This window comes from Diabrotica undecimpunctata, chromosome 6, assembly GCF_040954645.1.
Source record: "Diabrotica undecimpunctata isolate CICGRU chromosome 6, icDiaUnde3, whole genome shotgun sequence".
Classification (NCBI taxonomy): domain Eukaryota; kingdom Metazoa; phylum Arthropoda; class Insecta; order Coleoptera; family Chrysomelidae; genus Diabrotica; species Diabrotica undecimpunctata.
The window spans coordinates 142752270-142775927 of record NC_092808.1 but is presented as its reverse complement, the minus strand read 5'-3'; the positions used below and the strand labels follow the sequence as shown (position 1 = coordinate 142775927).

The 23658-nt window shown below is 34.9% G+C and overlaps 1 protein-coding gene across 1 annotated transcript in view; it reads left to right on the top strand.

Annotated features, from left to right (window-relative positions):
* The window catches only part of LOC140444010 (VPS35 endosomal protein-sorting factor-like), a 39854-nt gene that overhangs the window by 5737 nt on the left and 10459 nt on the right, over positions 1 to 23658 (top strand). The window contains exons 7-11 of the mRNA XM_072535586.1: positions 282 to 459; positions 591 to 760; positions 4482 to 4764; positions 7161 to 7304; positions 8522 to 8845. Of these exons, the coding sequence (XP_072391687.1) occupies positions 282 to 459; positions 591 to 760; positions 4482 to 4764; positions 7161 to 7304; positions 8522 to 8845 (1099 nt within the window). The remainder of the gene's footprint in view (positions 1 to 281; positions 460 to 590; positions 761 to 4481; positions 4765 to 7160; positions 7305 to 8521; positions 8846 to 23658) is intronic.

The following is a 23658-nucleotide window of genomic DNA, read 5'->3' as shown; positions in this document are numbered from 1 at the left end:
GTGGACGGTATCACCCACCGAAGACGACAGTTGTTGATCTTACCACAGTCTCTCGTCCTTCTGAGTGCTACCACGATATTTCATACAAATTGTATACTCTCAACACACAACCACTTTTTTGTGGTTCTAATGTGGCCGGAAAGTGGTACGTCTGAGTTAAGCCTAAGCAGAGACCGAACTAACCGAGGTCGAACTTACGAGAGTCTACTGTATAATGGGCGTCACATATGGATACAACAACTGTATAATTGAACTTTATTGATAAGCGTTCTCTTTTCTAGTGAATGCTGTGAAAGCCTTCAACGAATGACTGATATGGTCCACGGAATTGGCAATCCGTTAGTGGCTTTGTATGTTAGATGTTATTTATGCAGAATTGGAATAACTGTTTTAAAGAAAAAATCTGAATTTGGGTTTTTACTTGCCAATTTTACAGGATTCTTAGATTCTTATCAACATGTAAGTGTTTATTTAAAATTGATGTTTAGAGAAACTCAGCAAATTTATCTAGACATTATATTATAAAGATTGTTTTTCGATAACTAAAATTAGTTTCTCAATAATTTAAAATCTTGTACTTGTCTTTTCAGTTATTTAGTCGTGGTGTCAAGAATGATCTAGAAAGACAAAATATGGAACTACCTGGTTATATCACACTCTACACGCCTGCATTAGATTTTATTCTGGAAGCAGTGAATTGTGTAGTAAATGAATCGTATCTACCGAACTTACTTACTATATGTCGAAAAAATAAAAACAGGTAATTATATATACATTTTTTAACATACAAGTTCAGTTAACTTTTAAATTACTTGTCATTATTTGACCTTATAAAATCCCCTTGTCGTCGACATTGGTTACCCAAATTAACTTCTCAGTTTTCGCAAATTAGTAGTAGTCCCTTTTTATAATTTCATTGTTGAAATCATCAACCAACTTAATTTAACAATACGCCACATAAGGATAATTTATTTCTAGGTTAGGTCTAGGTCTATGATAGCGGGTTCCTAAAGACTAACATTGGAGAATAAACAGGGATGCCGCAAAGCGCAACCGTTTTATGCATTCTCTCTCTCTCCAATGGCGCTACAGCCCAAATCGGGCCTTGGCCTCCTCCAAACTATGCCTCCAACCTTGTCGGTCCCGCGCCGATCTTCTCCAGGTTCTCACGTCTAGCAAATTTTGCGCGTCCGCTGCCACTTCATCCCCCTCCGTCCGGCTCGCGGAGATAAGAATACGGCCGGGGTCAGAAAGCCCTGCCTGTCGTAAGAGGCGACTAATGGGTAGGAATAGGGAGGTGGAGAGCCGTCGCTAGAGGTGTCGGGTTTGTAGAAACGCACACGGTCGCTTCGGCGACACGGTCACCGGTCTACACTCCTAGTATCCGAGACGAGACTACTCGTGGGACCACTCTACTCCCATTCCAAAAGAGCCTGGTGAGGTTGAACGAGCTGGGCCCGTAAATACCTCTCCTGACCTTGGTCAGGAGGGGTATGGACACACCGCGCCTGACGGCGGTCAGGAGCGGTGTAGGTGCCCCGGCACGTACCCACCGGGAGATCCAAGAGTGGTAGAGGAGAGATCCTCGGCGGCGACCTGTCTACGTGTGAGGTGGAAATTCCTCCGCCTGCCAAACCTACCCGCCCGTAGTGTGGGAGTAACGGGTAGGCAAGGTACTCACAACACAGGTACTACGGGGAAGGTGGAGCCCCCGCGGGTTGCGTGTGCTAGACGTGTCGTGGTAACCCTACGGGGTACCCCCACAGGGGGACCCACGGGACGGCTTTGGTACGCGCCCCGTGGCACCTTCACTTTGGTGTCGGACTCGTAGGGGCAGAGGTTTCGCTAAGAGCGTATGCCGAAAGGCCAGGAAGCTCAGGGTCCGGCCAAGTCTTTACTTGGAGGGCACGCCATTTAGCAATGCCACTTCATCCTCCCATCTTTTCCGTGGCCTTCCTTTTGGTCTTGCGCCCTGCATTTTACTATCAAGGGCTCTTTTCGGCAATCTTTCTGTCTCCATTCTTACTACATGACCAGCCCAGCGAAGTCTCCGAAGTTTAACGAATTCTGAGATCGGTGTCTCTTTGAACAGTTGGTAGAGTTCATGGTTATACCTGGATCTCCATATTCCGTTTTCGTTAATAGGTCCAAATATCTTTCTTAGGACTTTTCTTTCGAAGACTTCCAGTTTTCTTTTTGTCTCTTCTGTCATCACCCATGTCTCGCATCCATAACATACTATTGGTCTGATAATAGTTTTGTAGACCCTGATTTTCGATCTCCAGTGTGTGTTTTTGGAGCGAACACATGATCGAGTGAAAAATAAGCTTTGTTTCCCTTTACTATTCTTCTTTGGATTTCTGGTTCTTCTGTTCCATCCGTGTCTAATGTAACTCCTAAATATGTGAAACTTTCTACCGTTTCAATATCGTCCTCTAATTCAACTGTGCGTCTGTTTCCCCTAGCTCTTGCCTGTGTTAACTTTTTTGTCTTTTGAATATTTATTTCTAGTCCGGTCTCTTTTGCCTTTGATTTTAATTGTGAATATATTTCTGCCGTCTCTTCTGTTCTGCGAGACATGATGCTGATATCATCGGCATAGGCGGCAATCTGTATTGATTTATTTGTTAGGAGATTACCTCTTCCTATATTCAGCTGTCTTATCACATATTCCAAGGTCAGGTTGAATAGTGTCGGTGCTCCTTGCTTTAATCCTTGGGCTATCGTAAAGTTTTCAGTGAGCTCATTTTGACAGTTGCTATTGACGAATCCATTGTTGTTTTTACCAGTCGGATGTATTTTTTGGGGATATTAAAGCTCTGCAATATTTGATATAACTTGTTCCTATTAATTGAGTCGTAGGCTTGTTTGAAATCTATGAATATGTTGTGGACGTCAATGTCGTATTCCCATGATTTGTTTAAGATTTGTTTCACTGTGAATAGTTGGTCAGTTGTAGATCTTCCTTGTCGGAAACCGGTTTGATATTCCCCGACAATATTTTCAGTTAGTTGTTGGAGTCGTTTGTTTAGTATGTAAGTAAAAATTTTGTACGCCGTGCACAAGAGGGTTATGCCGCGATAATTTTCGCATTTCATTTTATCCCCTTTTTTTAGAGATTGGGCATATAATCCCGGTTTTCCAATCATTAGGGATCTTTTCATCATTCCAAATCTTGTTCATGAGCACATGCATTTGTCCTACTAGGTGATCGCCACCTAATTTATATAGCTCAGGGGGGACGTTGTCAATACCTGGAGCCTTATTGTTCTTTTGTGCGCGTATTGCCTGTTTTACCTCTTCCATCGTTGGGGGTTCTATATTTTCGGTGTCTCCCTCATTGTGATGCATGTCCATATGCTCTTCATTTTCTTGTGTCCCTAAAAGAGTTTGGAAATAGGTTTTCCAGACTGATTTTATTTCTTTTGGATCACTGGTTATTTGCCTTTCTTGATTTCTGCATAGATTTGTTCGGGGTTTGTATCCTTCTCTTAAATTGCGTAGATATCTGTACGCCCGTCTTATATTGTTGCTTTGAAGATTTTCTTCCATTTTCTGTACATTGCCGTTTTCGTATTTTCTTTTCTCCGTTCGGCATATTTTATCTGGCCTCCGTCTTGCATCTTAGTAACTTGCCCTTCTTTCTCTGGTTCTTCTTTTCATATATTTCTTGTGTTCTTCATTTCTTTTCTGTATGGCCTTATTACACTCGTCATTGAACCATTCTCTTTTTGTATTTTTCTTTTTCTTGCTGTGTCAATAACTTTTGTTTTGATTTCTTCTCAATGTTCTTCGGTACCTAGACTGTGTCTGTCAGTGTTTGTGTATTTATTACTGAACCTGAATTTTTTTATATTCACAAGTACAAAATAAACAACTCTGATCGAATGCATTACATAAATCGCTCGTTACGTAGACACTGGTAGACGTTATGGACACTGATTTTGTTTGATTGAGTTTGGATTAGATTTGACAATGCCGAACTTTGTGTTGGTCATGCGCATATGTTTTAGAACAGAAACCTACATTCTACAGTTAACGGATATTAACGAGCACTCCAAACACACGATGACAAAATACATTGCATCGATCGCAATGTCATCACAAGAGCACTTAAATCCCGTATCCAACTAGATGTGATACCTTAACTACAAATAATGGTTTCAATACTACACCAATAGGTGTCACCCTAACATACATCAAAACGTAAAATGTAGAAATACATGATCGTTTGATGAAAAATTACTAAATTTTTATGACTGCTTATTTTGGGATATTATATCAATTTTCATACACTTGATTTCAGAAACCGTAGGTGGTTCATATCAAGTCAAAACATTCACATATTCCTTATGATTGTCCAGATGAACATGAAAAGATTTGTATACTTCTAAATTAATTTCACCTGCTACCTTATTCATTTAATTAATCACACGTAATAGTTATTATTAATAGTTATATTAAGCATTCTTCATTTTTAGTTCGCTGATATTGAATACGATCATGTCTGGATTTAAACCAGCTTACATAGCCGATAGAACAATGGAATTTTTGGACATGATCAACGATTGTTCCGACGGAGGCGTACCCCTGCATGTCTTGCTAAGGACTTTGGGACTGTGTATAACGGTGTGTCCCCCACCTGCTGACCAACGTCGAGACATTTTAAATATAGTTTGGGGGTACATAAGTTCTTTTACGAAACCGGATGAGTATATCGCCTGCGCGGAAATCTGGATTCAATTCGTTGTCGAATATTTCACGGTAAGTGAAAGTATTTTATATATACTTCAAATTACCTGATTACTTGATTTCATTGTAGCTAAATAAAATTGTTTAAAATAACTTAAATGATATTCGTTGATACCTAGAGACCTAAAAAAGCGATTGATTTTATTTACATTATTGCGTGTCCTTGTATTCTTAGAAAGGAAATGGGACATATATGTCCCATTAGTGTTGAATCGTGAAATAAATAAATCCCATCAGTAAAGAAACAAACTTATATTTAAAATAAAAATCGTACATTACACAAAAAAAAAACATTACCTTTTACGAATGATGTGGTAAAAAACAATTTTTGCATAGAGGCACATTGCACGCTGTACATATAGTCGTAGTTCGAGTTTCTGATTTATTTTGTGAACATATAAAGCACCTTCTCCTAGTAGGTATTTGTTGTGATAAATAATCTCCAACACTGATCATCTATTTCTGTCGTTTAGATATTCTTCCAGAACGGCCGCTTATTCGTCTTTTTACATTTGATTTTGATCTTCCGAATTCAATTAGCTATTCTGCTAGTGGCATCAGAAAATTCAGATGTGAAAATGTTGTATTATCTTGTTGTACACTTCTTTTATGCAAATCCTTGTAAATAATCCAAGAATTTACAATAGCGTACATAACTAATCTATAAAAAAACTTTTCTCCATCGTTTCACAGATTTTCGGTCCATATCATACGTGCTAACGTTTTGATCGGCGAGATCTACTCCTCTCATAAAATTATTGTAAAAAATAATTGCTTCTGGACAAGTGAACTCAGCTTTTTCTCCAGTTCGTAGCTTTCTGTCGATAATTCCAACAGTTGTACTGTGACAATTTCAGATCAGCATCACTTCTTTCGTATCTTTCCATTTAGTCGCTAAAATTCCTTCGGATGAAACTAAAAACTCCATATCACCCCTTAACATTATGTTATTTCAAATTTGGTTACGCCTACCCGATTGGTCATGTAGGTTCCTAAACATGGAAAATTTAGGGTGTTTAGTAGGTTGAACAAAGTGGGAAATCTATCAAAACATAGACACACATCTGGTGACTGTAAGGTGTTCGCTAGAGTTTCAACAACTCGTTCTCCTAGAGTTCGAGTAGTTGGTGTGGATTCTTTTCCCGAGTAAATATTGAAATCGTATATATATCCTGTGAAAGAATCACGTCGTTGCCACATTTTTATACATCTTTTTACTGGCTTCATAGGAAGATACTGCTTCAGGGCAGATCTTCCTTTAAACTTAGTCATTGATTCGTCGATGGACTGATGGGAACTCTCAGCCCTCGTCTTTACAAAAGTTTGTTTGAGACAAGAAACCACTTCATCGATGTAGTATGTTTTTGACGTATTATCATTTCTTTCAGGATTATTATAGTAGGACTTAGATAGCAGGAATAAACAGCGATCTCTTAAAATAGCTTTTCTTATGAGGGAATTCGAAAGTGGTTCGTTTTGTGACCAGTAGTGTGAGATAGATGGTACTTTATTAATTCTATATTTCAGTTTTTTGGAAGTGCTGCTATTCTTTGGTTTATACAAGAAGCAATATGCATAAATAAACTACGCGGAAATAATTTTAGAAAAATATCCAAAACAGGACGAGAACCTTTATTAAGATTTAGTATTGTTATCCCATTTCTCTGGGTAGGAATTTCTTTTTTCAGACAAAAGTTTACATTTGGTATATTCCATTGTGCAGTCAATTCATTCCTTTCAGACTCATCTTCAGATATTTCCTCGTTATCAGAACTTCCTTCGTGGAAGCAGTGATGTTTACATCCACACGGTCAGGAGTATTCTCAGGTACTTCATCGGAATCTGAGGCAGAATCGTCACCAGGTACATAATCAGACTCTGAGGCAGCATAAGGTTCTTGCTCGGATTCATTTTCAGAAATATTTGAGAGATTTTCAATTTCTTTTTGAAGCTCCTTTTGTATTTTGTGTAGAGAAAACGTCTACGTGGCATAGTAAGTCTGCAACCAAACAATACGAATAGGATTAATACTACCGAGTATAAACTACTACTGGGACACCAGAGTCCCGTTTAAAAATTATGGTAAAATCGATGAAAACAATATCAAAAATAAACAATATATATCACTAACGTGTTAATCAGCAACTAAATTATATACAATCGGTTAAAAAAACAGAGCAGCCACTTTTTCTTTACGAAAATTGTATTATTTATGAGTTGTATGAGGAATGTCTAAACATACGGTTACATTCAAAACAGATGCCAGCAGATTTTTTGAAATCAGCTGGGACATATATGTCCCCGCAGTAATGAAAGAGTTAAACATTGTAAATAATATTAAAATGCCACTTCCAACAAGCTTCAGAAAAATATACTCAGTGTACAAAAAAAACATTTTTTTGTTTCAGAGCAGAGAGCTAAATTCCGTTCTTGGAGATTTAATCGAACATATGACACCCAATAGGAGCTTCGAGAACCATTACAACGAACTGAAAATTGTGATATCAAAAATAGTTGCCCAATTTCAAGATTTCGAGATGCTGTTAATTATGGTAAGTCGAAATAATCCTATTTTTTAAATTCCTTTTAAAGGTTTGGAATTTAGATCTACAGTAGAGTTATTTAAATAACAGTTGTTTGTATTGTAAAGATGTTTATTTGAATTTATCTCCTAGCGAGTTGCATGTACATATAAATATAACACTTCTTCTCTTTTCGTATTGGGTGATATACTCATTCTTAATTGTATCCTTTTTTTATCACTCTGAATCCAATACTGACTGACATATATCGGTCTTTGTAAGCTTTTCAACTACAAATAAAAACAAATATAGAAGAAATACGATTTTTAATATTACTAACTTTTTTTATTGACGTGACAACGTCTTAAATTAGGTTGTGGCTCGGAGTCACTCATGAAAAAGTGTAACGCCCGCTCACGTCTGTTACGATGAGTCACCGAACGAGAGAGAGACCCGTCTCTCTCCCACTCAAACATGATCGGTCCGCTGCGCGCGCAGCACTAGAGAATTAGGCACGTTGAATCGGTGCGTGCTTGTGTCTCTGTCTTTCTCGAGCGTTCTTGGCGTTGGAAAACCGAGAAAGCGTCATAATACAAGTTCACACGTGTGGTTAAAGTATCGTCAGCTGTGTCTGTAGTGAAAATGTGGAGTGCTTAGATTCGTCATTTACAACAACTGCAACAATAAAGGTAAATAATTGTACACTAATATTTCATCCTCGTAAACTATGATTGATTGATTAATTGTTAGATTGACACAAAAGTTGAGAAACTGAGTTTATAGGTTATGTCATACTATTGACAAATGTTGATAGTGTTAAGTAAATTATTAGTTTAAATCACTCTGCAATCAATCGTAATTCAGTCGATTGAGAAGAAACAGCGCGTTTCAACTGCAAACAACTATTGTGCAATTTAATAATATTCATATCAATAAATATTCTACCGAGAAAAAGACGTTGTCACGTAAAATCTTCGCCCGTAAAACCGACTTTACAGGCAACCGATTTTTTTTCATTTGTTTTGAAGTTTCATATTAGCCGCCTTCACTCTTCACACAAGCTCTACCTTACTTCTTACCGCAACTGCAAATGTCAAAAATTTTGTTATCAAAATAAAAATAAAGGGTGTTAAGTGTAAACAAAGAATATAGACGTAAATTTGGTTTATTAAGATTTTTACACTTTTTTTCTTTTTTTTTATTTGTTGTACAATTGCTCCAAAATATCAAAGTCTATTTATTTGCAGGATAACTTTTTGCCAGTTGTTGATCTCTTTCAAGAGGAATCGATCAAAGTAGAAGTCTGCAAAAACATTTTGACTTCCTGTAGCGGTCAATACAAAACGAACGACCCCGTCATAACTAACGCCTTGATGTTTTTGTGTGGCATTCTTCACGATTCTGTCAACGCTTTGACACCGGAGGATGAGTATAAGCAAATTGGAGAAATATTGTGCAATGTCGTTAGAAAGGTGAATTATGGCAGAGACTTCGAACAGCAACTTAACTTTTACGTGGAAGCTAGAGCGGCGTTTTCGAATATTGATACTGTATTAGCTGAATTAGTACAGGTAAGAGATTTAAAATTATGAATGATATTGTCGCACCTCAAGTTGTTGAATTTTTTATCCATGTGTTTTAATAAAATAGTTTATTAACCTTTTGACCCATACCTAAATGAAGCTAAATTATAAAGAGTAAAGCAGAAAATACACATAAACACATACATCATCATCATTCTGGCTTTGCAACCCTGCGTGGATCCTAGCCTCTTCAAGAATTTCTCTCCAGTCGTCCCTATCCATCGCCTTTCTCCGCCAAGCACGTATTCCCATATTTCTCATATCTTCATCGATGATATCAAGGAACCTTGTTTTGGATCTTCCTCTTCTCTGACCAATGGGTCTACCAAGAAGCGTTTTTCTAGCTGAGTCATTTTGTTTCATCCGCATTACATGTCCTATACACCTCAGACGTCCTATCTTAATATGTTTTAGGATATCTGGTTCCTGGTATGTTCTATAAAGTTGGAAGTTGTATCGTCTTCTCCGCAGTCCATTGTCATTTATTGCTCAAGAAAAGTACTAAGGCGAATCTATGATCTCATCTTAGTACTTTTCTTTCGAAACATCCAACATGTTTTCATTACTTTTTGTTAGAGTCCAGGTCTCTGACCCATATGTTAGGACTGGGCGTATTGTTTTGTTTTATTTTTGTATTTCTCGATATAATTGTGAATTTAAGGAGGAGATTGAGTCCAAAAAAGCATCTGTTGGCCATGCAAATTCTGCGGTTTATCTCTACGGTAGTATTATTTTCAGTGTTAAGGAGCGCTCCCAGGTATACAAATTCGTTCACTGCTTCGATAACGTCGTTTTCTATAACAAGTGGTCGTAGGATTTGTAGTTGCGTGCTATTTCCATACAGTGAACGGCTAAATTATGGAATATTATCATTATTTCGAGAACCGTCGAGTTTTGAGGGAAATCCCGAAACAGGTCGATTTTTATTATAAAATACCCATCTTATAACGTACATGTAGTAGGGATGACGTCACCGGTGTGGGTGTAGTGACATAACCGTTAATTTTTTCTAAATACAAATTGGTATAATGCGACACCTCATTTAAAGGAGAATATAATTCTCTATTTAATGACATTACATTTTTAACTACACTTGAGTGCACAATAATAGACTCTAAATTCTTTTGCAAAATTACGTCTCCTGTTTCAATCTAAAAAGTGTAAATTTAAAAATATTTAGTGTACAATCATTAACCTCATTATTGAGTTTTGAAAAAAAATTGTTTTTTGGTGAATTGGATGACGCATTACAAATAAATAATGCAACACGTAGAGAGGGGGTCAGAATTAGACTCAATGAAATCGACACGCACCGACTTAACGCGTTCGGTTAACATCGTACGCATCATTTTCCAAAGCAACCCACTAAGTCATTATAAGACATCAGTCACTCAAGTTCGCAACTCCATTACAAATGGATACCACATCCGTCAACGCAACTTAAGCAGTAGCATTATTGAGAGAAGGCCTGAGCCAGAAGGCCGTGGCAAATCGACTAAATTTAAGCCAATCTGCTGTGTCTTGAGTGTATCGTCGGTACCAAGATACTGTTGATTATATCCGTTGATATAAGCTGATACCTCCGCTGAGGTCATCCGTTTGGGATGACCTCAGCGGAGCTGTTTCGCCGAGCAGTCAACAAAACCGTAATAGCCTTGATGATCGCCAACATCCGGACCGGATAAGGCACTGAAGAAGAAGATATTCGTTGACAAGGAGGAGACCGTAAACGAATCACAACGGAACGAGATGATCGATTTCTTGTATCGAAATCCCTGGGAAATCGACATTTGAGTGATGCTAAACTCAAAGAAGAGCTTAGAGAGGTCCCAGGTGTGGTGCCTATCGTTTGGATAGTCAGAAGGAGACTAAAGGCAGCCAACCTGACACCAAAAAGGGCAGCTACGGGTTCCAATCGAACTGCAGTCCAGAAGCAAAGGCGATTAGAATTTGCTAATCGCCTTTGCTTTGATTGGGACGACTATCAATGGAGTCAGGTATTATTCTCCGACGAAAGTAGGATCTGCCTATATGGCAACGACAAGAGTCGTCAAGTCTATGGAAGGCCAGGAGAGCGATTTGCTCAATTTTGTATACGAGAAATTGTATCATGAAGGCAATTATTGTACGTTTTGGGCAGGCAGTTCTATGGATGGGAAAACCCAGTTGATTTTCGTGGCTGGTGGAGGACGTGGAGGAGGTGTAATGGCGGATCGTAATAGAGATATTTTGGAGGAACATGTGGTTTCATACGCGGGATTTATTGGTGATGCCATTATTTTAATACACGATAATTCACGATGCCATATCGCACAAGTCACCACCCCCTATCTATGTGAGATCGGTATACCTACAATAAATTGGCCTGCGTTAAGCCCGGACATAAATCCAATAAAGGATGTTTGGGATGAGCTTAAACGAAGGGTCCGGGACAGAAATCATGCACCAAGGAGCACAATAGAATTGAGAGCTGCGCTTAATGAGGATTGGAAAGCAATGCCTCACGAATTTATTAGAAAAGTTAACCGATCCATGCAAAATCGATTGGAAAATGTAATTAGGAGTAGGGGTGGTAATATCAAACACTAAATAATTAAGAAATTCATGTTGTAATTGATGATTTCTCTGTTCATAACGTCTTTCTTGCGTTAGTTCCATTGACAAATATTTAGAAAATTCTGTTTGTATTGCATATTGTTTTTATATTGCGTCTTCCAAATAATGCAATAGCAGTTTTTGTAAGTTCAATAATAAAGTTATTGTTTGCACATTGCATTTTTTTATTTTCATACGTCTTACATTGAAACCGAAGCTGTAATCTCAAATATCGCTTTGAGTCGATTATTTTGCACTCAAGTGTAAAATATTTTTTTAAGGGTACAAAAACAATTTTTTTTAATTTAAATTCAACTAAATTACAACTAATGATTTCATTTATAATGTACTTTAAAGTAACCAAATTATGCATAACAATTATTTTAAATTAAATGTTCGAAATGCCATCCATCGGTTCCTGCCATGACTTTCTGAAGTAAATACTTAAAAAAGCAAAAATAAGTAAAAATACTAATGGACACAAAAAGTTATCTCATAAACACTGAAACTTTTTGTCAAATGGTAATTCAAGTAAGTGATAGTGGCATAGTTACTGTAATATTTATTGACGTAAATGTTTTGATTTTGTGAATTGTCATCAGTTGTCAATTGTAATTTTTACTAAAATACTAAATTATGGCCACCTGAATGAAACACAACTCATAGAAATATTAATTCTTAGCGGATGCGGAGATAAGAAAAGAACACAGAACGAGGTTTGCAATTTATTCAACGCAAAATATCCAGACAGAGCCATCAGCCGATCAACAGCAAGTAAAATAGTCCGAAAATTTGGAAAAACTGGGCACGTTAAACATATTCCAAACGCTGGGCGTCCTAAAATTGAAGACAATGTGAAACTTGATACTTTATTAAATGTACATGACAATCCTCACAGTAGTTCAACACAAATAAGTGAATATGCTGGAGTTTTTTCTGAAATTATTCAGGATTTATGTATCCGCAATCCACATTTCATCAATCAAATCCTTTTTTCCGATGAAGCCACATTTTTTATACATGGTACTGTGAATCGTGCAGAATGGTCGGTACAGAATGATCACGGTGATATTTAACGAATATATTAATGGACATCCAACACCAGATGAATGGAAAACAGCATATATGACCCCAATATATAAAAAAGGTGAGAGGAGAAATTGTAAAAACTATAGAGGGATATCGGTCAAAAGCTCAATGAGTCGACTATACGGTTGAATACTACGGAACCTGATAGAGGAAGATTATCAATCGTCTGAAGACGAAGAACAAGGAGGATTTAGAGCAGGTCGCTCATGTACAGATAACATCTTCTGTCTTAAACAAATTATAGAAAAGAAAATTGTGACAAATAGAGAGTTACATATGACTTTTGTAGATCTTGAGAAGGCATATGACACAGTCCCGCTAAATAAACTATGGGCACATCAAACATACATCAAACATTGTTAGTGCTCTCAAAGATCTATATTATGGTTCAAACTCCCAAATGAAATTCGGAAACCTCTTAGCTGAAAAATTTGCAGTTACTAAGGGTCTCAGACAAGGATGTTGTATCTCTCCGACTCTATTTAAGATTTATATCTCTGCAGCTCTGAAACAATGGAAAAGGAAAGTCAAAGGAATGGGTATACAATTGAACGATCAGGATTACATATATACTTTACAGTTTGCAGATGATCAGGTGGTAATCTCAAATGACAAAGATGACATGGAATACATGCTTAGAAAACTAATTGAAGAATACCAGAAATGGGGATTAAATATCAATTTAGAAAAGACAAAATACCTCTCAATTGGAGCTGAAGCAGAACAACTCGATATCGATGACAATCAAAAAATAAATCCATGCAACGAATATAAATACCTGGGCGTCATCTTCGACCGTAGTGGAAAAGACGAACGAGAAATAGAACATCGAATTGTACAAGCACGAAGAGCTATAGCATGTTTGAACGGAATTCTATGGAGTAAAGAAATATCAAAGAAAAGAAAATGGAACATCTATGAGATAATGGTTAAAACTAGCCTACTTTATGGAGCTGAGACATGGAGAATAACCGAAAAATATAAGAAAAAGGTCGAAGCCACGGAAATGGATGCCATCAGAAGATCGATGAGAATATCAAGAGCCGACAGAATACGGAATGAAGTGATAAAACAACAAATGGGTATAGAGGTCACTATAGTTGAGGATATTGAGAGAAAACAGCTCATATGGTATGGGCATGTGAGCCGAATGGGGGACGAAAGATTGCCTAAAAAAACGATGATGTGGCAACCCCCAGAGAAGAGGAAACGAGGAAGACCACCACAGAGCTGGAACCTGGGAGTTAGGAACGCGATTAGCGCTCGAAATCTGGACGAAGACCTAACTCAAGACAGAATACAGTGGCGTTTGGGATTCGGACAACGTCGTAAGACGTTATATAAAACCGAATATATATATATATATATATATATATATATATATATATATATATATATATATATATATATATATATATACTGTGAATCGTCAAAATTGCAGATATTGGAGTCAAGAAAACCCACATTGGATGACAGCCACACACGCAATATCCTCAGAAAGTAAATGTATGGACAGGGATCATTAATGACAGAATCATTGGCCCTTTTTTCTTTGAAGAAAATCTAACAGGAGAACGTTATTTAACTTTTTTGAGAAATCAACTTAGACCTGTCCTTGCTAACATGTATCCAAATGCCAATAATCCAAATTTACCTAGTGAAAATATCTGGTTTCATCAAGATGGAGCCCCTTCGCATTACGCACGTGAAGTACGTCAATTTTTAAATCATTGCTTTCCCAGAAGGTGGATCGGAAGACGAGGTTTTATAGAGTGGCCAGCAAGGTCGCCAGATCTAACACCTCTAGACTTTTTCCTGTAGGGTTACATAAAATCAAAAGTTTATGTCAATAGACCCCAAAACTTACAGGAATTGAAAGATAGAATTGGGCATGAAATGAGTCTTATTACTCCAGATGTTATCCGCAATGTACTTGATGAATGTGTCCGTAGATTCGCATATAGTCAAGAAGATGGCATTTAATTTAAAATAATTATTATGCATAATTTCGTTACTTTAAAGTATATTATTTAAATCACTAGTTGTAATTTAGTTGAATTTAAAGTAAAAAAAAATGTTTTTGTACCCTTAAAAAAATATTTTAGATAAAAATGTAATGTCTTTAAATAGAGAAATAAATTCTCGTTTAAAACTTTGTATTATTATACATTCCAGTCATTGATAAGTTTAAGATAGATAGTTTTAGATAGTCAGTTAATAACTACTGGTAAAGTACTTTTATTTTAATTTTTATTGCCTGCTTTTATTACAGATAAATATATTTTTACACAGTCTCACCGAAATACGGGGCGACTATACTTTAAAGTCCCATTACTAAATTCTGACCTGTCTCTTTTCTATTTTATGATATTTTTTTAGCGTTAAATAAAAACTTTGGTTGGTCGATATGACCTTCATAATACAATCACTTATCTTGCTGTTAGGGCGATAAAAGCAGCTTTGTCAATATGAATGTGGGTTATATAATTAATATTTATACCAACTATTGTTTACATAAATCTTGTGTACTAATCTTTTTAATACCATATGTTAAATGAGGTCAACCACAATGCGTTTTCTATTTTTGGAACGTTTTCTGTTAAAATCAAGTCTGACAAATTGTTGGCGAATATTTTTGTTAATATATAAACGAAAATATTCCCCAAATTTTACAAACTATAATTATTTATATTCTAAAAAAAATTTATCCTTTGTTTATAACAATTATTTTTCCACATTCCATAGACCATAAAATAAAAATCAAAAGAAAAGATAATCAACTTTATAAACTCTTAGACAGACCTGAGAAATTAAGAAATGAAAAGCCTTTTTCGTGACACTCTTTTTTACAGGTATCTAATAACTACTTTTGATAAATTTGGTGATAACAATATGCAATAAATAAGATATCCAAAAGATTAAACGTCATTTTTTACTTATAAACAATATTTAAACAATGTAAACGATCGCTATATAGCGGAATAGGTTTAGTGTGAGTAACAGCAATCGACAAGTAAAATAATTAAAGGAAATATGTAAGATTGACAGATGGCACTTAGGGGAGACCGGGGAAATTATGCGACGTAAGGGAAAATACTTACAAAAAGTTTCCTATGTGCACACAAATTTCCATAATTTAACTACTGAAACTTATATCTATTGAAAACGTTATTCTCATAAAATGGTTTAAAGTTTTACGGGTTTTGAAGAAAAAAAATTACTTTCATATATGTGTCATTGCGCGTTATTCCTCCAAGTACGGGTAATTCTGCGCAGAAATTAAATAAAGCTCTATTCGAAAAAAAATTATTGATATAAATCAAATATTGTAAACAAAACAAATTTCTTTTTACACTAAATGTATCAGCTATAATGGATTTATTGGCATTATGTACTGATAATACCTATTTTCATCTACATAATGAATTCTGTAAACAAAATTTTGGTCTAGCAATGAGCTCTACTATATCTCCATTATTAGCTAATATATTTATGGAAGTTTTTGAAACAAATATTATTTCTAAACAAAATTTAAAGCCCACGGTATGATAGATATAATCGATAAAGAAGAGACAGTAATATTTACCATGAAAACGGAATATAATAACATACTACCTTTCTCGGATGTTTTAATTTCTAAGAACGATACTGGATATGAGACTCAAGTGTATAGAAAACCAACACACACCAACAGATATTTAAATTACAAAAAAAATCACAATATCCGTATTAAAAAGGGAATCAATAAATTCTTATACGATATACCCAAAATCACTTGTTCTAACGACAATTCGTTCTTAGAGGAGAAACATTTGTTAACATCTGTTTTATTAAAAAATGATTATCCCTTATCGTTTATTACTAAGAAATTTTTCACAATCGATCGAATGGAACAGAACAACTTAGAACGAGATCCTATAGCATCCAAAAGGAATAATACGAGAAAAATAACAATACCATACATAAAACGATTATCAGAAAAACTTACAACGATAGGAACTAAATTCAACATTTCAACAACATTCATAACAACAAACACATTGAGATCTTAAACCTAACAATGAATAAGAAAGAACGAAGAATTGTATTTTTATAAAATGCCTTGCGAATGCGATCAATTTTATTTAGGTGTAGTTTATTTTAGTGAACATCAATCTTATATTAAAAATAGAGCATTCGATAGATCTCAAATATATAAACTTAAAGGATTCAATGGAAAATGGATATAGTCCTGAAAGAAGCGGATGATAAAAAGAGAAAAATCAAAGAAGCGGTTTTAATTATGTTAAATGAGACCAGTTGTGTCGCAAATTCCTCGGCAGAATGCATATCTGGTTATCCATATTAAAAGAGGAAGTCAATAAAAAGAAAATACCTTTATTAGTACCACTATTAGTAAACATATAAAATCAGAATTTGGTGTTTATTGAGAGTAAACTAAATGTAATAATAAATACTTACCATGTCGAGCTAGTATTATGAGGTTTTTTTTCTTATGATTTACTGTGAAATCACTAACAGGAGAATTTTATCATCATCATCGCATGTGTCTTTTTAAAGATGAATCACGTGTTATGATTTTTTTGACGGATATTCTCAAGTTAAAGTTGATTTCATGTAATCGAATGAACTATCATACAATAAAGTCGTCCCAGAAACGCAACTCGGCAATATTGGCAATATCATTTTAAAGTCATCTACTTTAAAATGTATAACATATGTCTGAATTGTCAATAAATATAAATGAGTCAGATAAAATTAAATTATTAAAAGAATTTTCCACCAAGTAACAAAAAAAAAAACAAAATTTGTTTAAATTATCAATATTTTGTAATTTGAAAATGATTTCCGAAGTGGAAATCTAAACGTCAAAAAATAAACTTATAGTATATTAAATTGTGGCTGATTCTCATTAAAAGTAGTCATTGCATAGAGAAGTACTTTTTGCACTGAATGTTTTGCTACAGAAATATCGTGATTAACGTAAAGATGTCTTTGTCGTTTTCATTGATTATGAAAAAGCATTTGATACAGTACATCATGACAGGCTAGTTAAAATATTGAAAGAAAAAGGAGTTGATTGCCGCGATGTCAGAATCATTGAAAAATTATATTGGCGTCAAACTGCGATCATTCGTATTAATTTTATATTGTACCTAGTTTAAATGGAAAATAATAAAAAAAAGCATTTAATAGTTTATTTCTGTTTGGAATAAAATATAAATAAAATTTGTTCATAAATTAGTAGACAAGAATCATTTAAACTTTGTTTGAATATAGAGCTAAAATCTCATCAATAAATTTTTGCCAACTGCGTTCCCACTGGCTCAGAGCGACCTGTTTTTCTGAATCGTCCATTGCACTGTACATAATAGAGTTGATAGCAAATTGTTTTAATACCTGTATACCATTCGCCTCTGACGTCATCGCCATAAATGCAACGTACCAATCATAACTTAAACCAGTTGCTTCCCAGGCTGAGGGATCATCGTTGCAAATAACTACAGGGAATCCATTAGCCATTAGCCCCACCGCAGGATGGTTCCGTAGGTCTCGAATCAACATGAGTACTTGGTTGGAGATAGGACATAATTCTATGCAAATATTTTTATCTCTAGCAAGTTTTTCCACGACTGGATGCTTGTTCAAACCAAATCCGTGTCCTATCCTACTACTGTTAAGTAACACGGCGTCTAAGAGATTTTCATCGGTGTGTCCAAACCAATTAGTTTCTCCAGCATGAAAGAAGAATTTTAGTTCTTTTGTATAGTCCATTAAAACATCGTGAATTTCGAATAGGGTGTATCCTTCTTCTTCGTAACCGACCAAGTCAAAACCAGCTATAAAATCTGGAAAAGATTTTTTTAATTGCACTAGATCTTGAAGATCTTTTCTCAGATCATCCGGGGAAAAACCACGGTACACGGAATGTATATATCGCACTCCTAAAAACCCAGGATAGTCTTTCTTAAACTGCTCAACAACTTGGACGAATATTTCTAAGTATTCTTTCTTAGAGTAAAGAGTACCGTTAAGATCAAACAGGGGCATTATGGTTCCTCTTAGTTCAGTGTACATTACATTATCTAAATATAGTTCCTTCAAAAGTTGATAAATAAACATTTCAAACACTGGTCTGTAACATACCATGTCGTACTGGGTGCTGAAAGTCTTTTTGAATTTGGCCCAAATGGTATTTGCACTGGGGTACACTTCACCAGGATTTTCCACCACCAAAGACAGTTGACTGTATAACCATTCATCGAAATTTGGATCTTGCTTTCTATAATCTTCTAACTTTTTCCATTCACAACTAGTATTTTTGTAGGTATCGTTAACAAAAGACAATTTAAAAGTTCCATTTAAGTCACAACCGTAAATATTATCCAAATACGTGATATTTTTTATGATAAAATCCACCGACACTGCCGAAAGATAATGCGTATGTAACGAGCCACCTTTAGGAATTTTTTTTATAATCGAAAACATTTCCGATTGTTCTATTTTCTTTCGCGCATCAAAAAAGTGTTGTGCAGCCAAAAAACTCGACACATTTTTATATCCTTCTTGTAATTCAGATTTCTTTATTTTCAAAACGATATCATCAACTTCTTTTTCCCTATCGCTTAACTGTATCTGGCTGCCAATAAACATATTTTTTTCTGCGTGTAGTATAGCTTGTCGTTTTTGTATATAGTCGTCACTTTCACCGGCCATTGCTCCCACTGTTGTTGACGTGAACACTGCGAGAAGCGATATAACACTAAGAAAAGCACTGCTTCTGATCATGTTCTCGTTTAATTCTCCCTATTTATATATAAAGCTCTGCGTAAACGGACACAATTTTCACTAGTATGGGAATCCCCTATTTTCAAGTTCAAGTAAATAATAAAAAAATCATATGTACAGTACACACCAAATTGTCTAACCACATTAAATGTAAATGTTGTTGCTGATATATTATTTTGCTATTTGTTATAACTTATAATCTAGATATCTACTCAATACTCTTTAATAATAGAGGTTATTCATAATTATTGGATATTATACCTATTGGATCCTCTCGACAGGACCGGTGTTACCCAATTAAATTATTTTTCGATTGTTTGACAGTATAATATAACATAAAATTTCGAACATAAACTGTGTGATATAGAATATTTTTTAAAACAATTTTTATAGATTATTCCTCTTTCTGTTTCAATCGGTAGTAAATGAATTCTTACGTTCAAACTTAATTGTCTTTATGTGCCAATTCAGCCATTAGGCTAGTGAAGAACAAAAAAGCTAAAAAAATCTTATGTAGGTTCTAAAATTTGAAAGTTCTAAAAGGTATATGAGGGTAGCTGATGACAAATTAGTAAAGACGTCGCGATAATTTTGCTTTTTTTGTGAAATAACCATAAAAAGAAACAAAATCATTTTTTACCTATAAAACGTTTCTTCATATAGACTATATGCTTAGAAAACTGGGGGAGGAGTACACCAAGTGGAGTTGTACAATTAATATACAAAAAACCGAATATTTAGTTACAGGAGAAAAACCAGAAAGCCTACAAATTGAAATAAAATCAACTGAAACCTTCAAATACTTGGGAGTCCAAATAACATCAAAAGCAGGGAGTAACGAAGAAATGCATTCTAAGATTTTCCAAGCAAGATTAGCCACTAGACAGCTATGTGGACTATTGTGCAATAATAAAATAAACGAAAATAAAAGAAGAATTTATAAAACAATAATAGACAGTATCGGGTTGTACTCGTTGTACTCGGTTGAAATCAATCAAGAAACAAATAAAAAATTAAGGCCATTGAAATTGACTATTGGAGACGATGTTGCCGGCATACTAGACTTGATAGGGTGAAGAACGCAGACATTAGGAGAGAAACGGAAATTGACCTAGATATAATAGATACTTTTGAAACCAAAAGACTAAACTGGTATGGACACCTGCAGAGAATGCCTGAAAATAGATGACCAAAAAAGATAGAAAAATGGACTCCGCCCATAAGAAGAAAACGAGGTAGACCAAGACGGTAATGGAGAGAAGGGCGAAAATGCAATGACCGCTAGAGATTTAAAAACTGAAGATTGCTTCGACAGAAAACGCTGAAAATTATAATGCCAGAAAAGACGCCAGCTGTAGAAGACTTGACGATTATATATATATATATATATATATATATATATATATATATATATATATATATATATATATATATATATATATATATACAGTAGACTCCCTCTTAACACGCCGCTTGATGATCGTCTCTCGCCTCCGGTTGACAGTTCTGTTTTTGCTTTCGAGGAGGATTTTGAATTCGTCTTGTGCAAAAATGAATGAGAAGCGTAAACGTGTGGTTGTGACGATGGAAAAACGTCTAAGTGTGCTTAAACGGATCGACAAAGGTAAATCGGTAAAGAAAATTTGTTCAGAGTTGAATGTGAGGAAAAGTACAGTGAATGACTGGCGAAGGGATCGGCGTTCAATCGAAGATTTCTGCGCCCAAATGGAATCAGACAAAAATCTAAAAACTAGATGTACTAAAAAAACGAAATTTGAGATAGTAGATGAAGCTCTTTGGTTGTAGTTCCTTCAAGAACGGCGAAGAGGCACACCTATTAGCGTCCCTATTCTAAGGGAAAAGGCTTTATGTATACACAGCAAAATTATAGAAGGAGGCGAATTTATTGTAAGTGAAGGTTTGCTGACTCGCTGGAAGGGACGTCACGGAGTTAATTATGCACACGTAAGTAGAGAAAAAATGTCCGCGGACGCTTCAGGTGCAACTGATTTTACCTCCAAATTTGTAGAAATTATAAAAATGGAAAAATTAGAACCTGGACAAGTATATAACATGGATGAGACGGGTCTCAATTTTAAAATGCTTCCAGAAAAAAGAGTTTTGGGAAGTCATGAAAAATCGGCTTCTGGATTTAAAAATAATAAAGAGCGCATTACAGTTGCTATTTGTTCAAATGCAACAGGAACACACAAAATTCCTCTTTTCGTTGTTGGTAAGTCGACTAAACCGCCTGTATTTAAAAATTAACATCCATTGTCCCTCTCCGTATTCTCCATATCACAAAAATCAGCATGGATGAGCGCTGATCTATTCAAAGTATGGTTTGAGTGTGAATTTGTTCCGAGAGAAACGCCATCTTAAGAGCGTAAATCTTCCCAGTAAAACAGTCCTACTTCTGGATAATGCTCATCTTGGAAACCTAACATGAAAGAGATACCATAACAGATGCCATAAAAATTATCTTTCTTCGTCCTAATGTGACAAGCTTGGTGCAACCGATGGATCAAGGGGTGATTGAAAGCTTGAAAAGACGATACAGAATTTTACAATGCGCAGAAATTGAAGATGCAATCTTCTTGATGATATCATCAAAAAAATTAACTTAAAGGATGTAATTTACATGTTAGCTTCCGCCTTACAACAAATTTCTGCTTCTACTTTCGTTAAGTCTTGGTGAAAACTTTGGGCCAACATTGAGGAACTTGTTGAGGGTCAACAATCACACGAAGAAGATAAGTCTACCACCATTCTTCAAGATCTCCAAACGGTTTCCGAAAATGTCCAATTGCAGGCGAAGATATTGAAGAATGGATGAACTGTGACGAGGAACTTGAAAACAAATTTTTGACAGACGACGAAATAATTACACTAGCAACACATGAAGAGCCCTATGAAAATGAGGAGACTGATGATGATGATGTTGACGGAGAGAAAAAGGTCGGCGAGCGAAGCGAGGGCTGCAATGGAGGTGGCATTGAAGTATATAGAACAACAACCTGGGTCATCTTCAATATACGTCTGGGTTTTAAAAAAATGGAGAGATATAGCTTCTAAAAATTCACTTAATTTCAAGAAACAGAAGAAAGTTACCGATTTTTTTAAAACAAGTTTGTAAAATATTTAAATATGTATATATGTACATAGAAATAGTATTTCTCAACAAAATTTGACACCGTGAGCTATTGTAGAATTCCACAATTACAGCGGCATCCCTATTTAATTATTTTTATTCAGATTGAATTATTGAAGTGAAGAATACTTCTTATCGCTTGGTATGATGTTTTGCATGGGCTCGAAACCCTATTTAGCGTGACTCGAAATTCAAGACGGGTGTAGTAACCTTGCGGTATACCGTAATATACATAATATACATACATACATTGGCTAATTTTAATTTTAAAATATTTGTATGAAATAAAATACAATAAAATTTGATAAAATTCACTAAATATTATAAATTAAAATAAAATGATAAAATTTATAAAAAAATATTAAAAAGAATAAAAAATAATAAAAAGTTGCAAAAAAATTATAAAAAATTATAAAGAAATATAAAAAATTATACGAAATTTTTAAAATATTATAAAAAATTATAAAAATTATAAAAAATTTTAAAAAAATTATAAAGAATTGTAAAAATTAAATAAAATTAAGTAAAATAAAAACGAATAAATTTTATATTATATAAAAATAGCTACTAAAAAAATTACTAAAATAAAATTTTTTAAGAAAAAAAAATTTTTTTAATTTAAAGAACTTGTGGTAAAGAAATGTGTGGTGTTATTATAAAAATATATTAACAATTTAGAAATAAAAAAATTATCAAATTTCATTAACCCACGTAGTAATAACGCGTTATAAGAAGTATTCACTTCTGTCGGCACTCCATAAGTGCCACGAGCCGTTTTTTTTAACTATCAATTAATTTCATATTGTTATTGTTGTAGTTTTATATTGTTATCATTAAACGATTGTTAGTCTATATGAACTCTAATTATATGAAACAGGTGGCGAAAGATTCAGAAGCTGGGCTTGGCAATGGAATATTTGAAAGAATCAGACATTTAGTCTTACTTAAAATACGTGTTTGGTCTTTATTTTTGGTCTCCGAAGACGTAGGCGTTTGTTTTGCGATTGATATTGGAGCAAACATCCCAAACATCCAGCAGTTCAAAAGTTTGCTGATTTCTTGGTGGAAAACTACATTGCTGAAGACGCCAAATTTCCAACTACCATGTGGGCTGAAAATAGTACGTCTCTATTGAAGAACGACGAACGAATGCATGCGTGTTTCTATTCAAAATTCA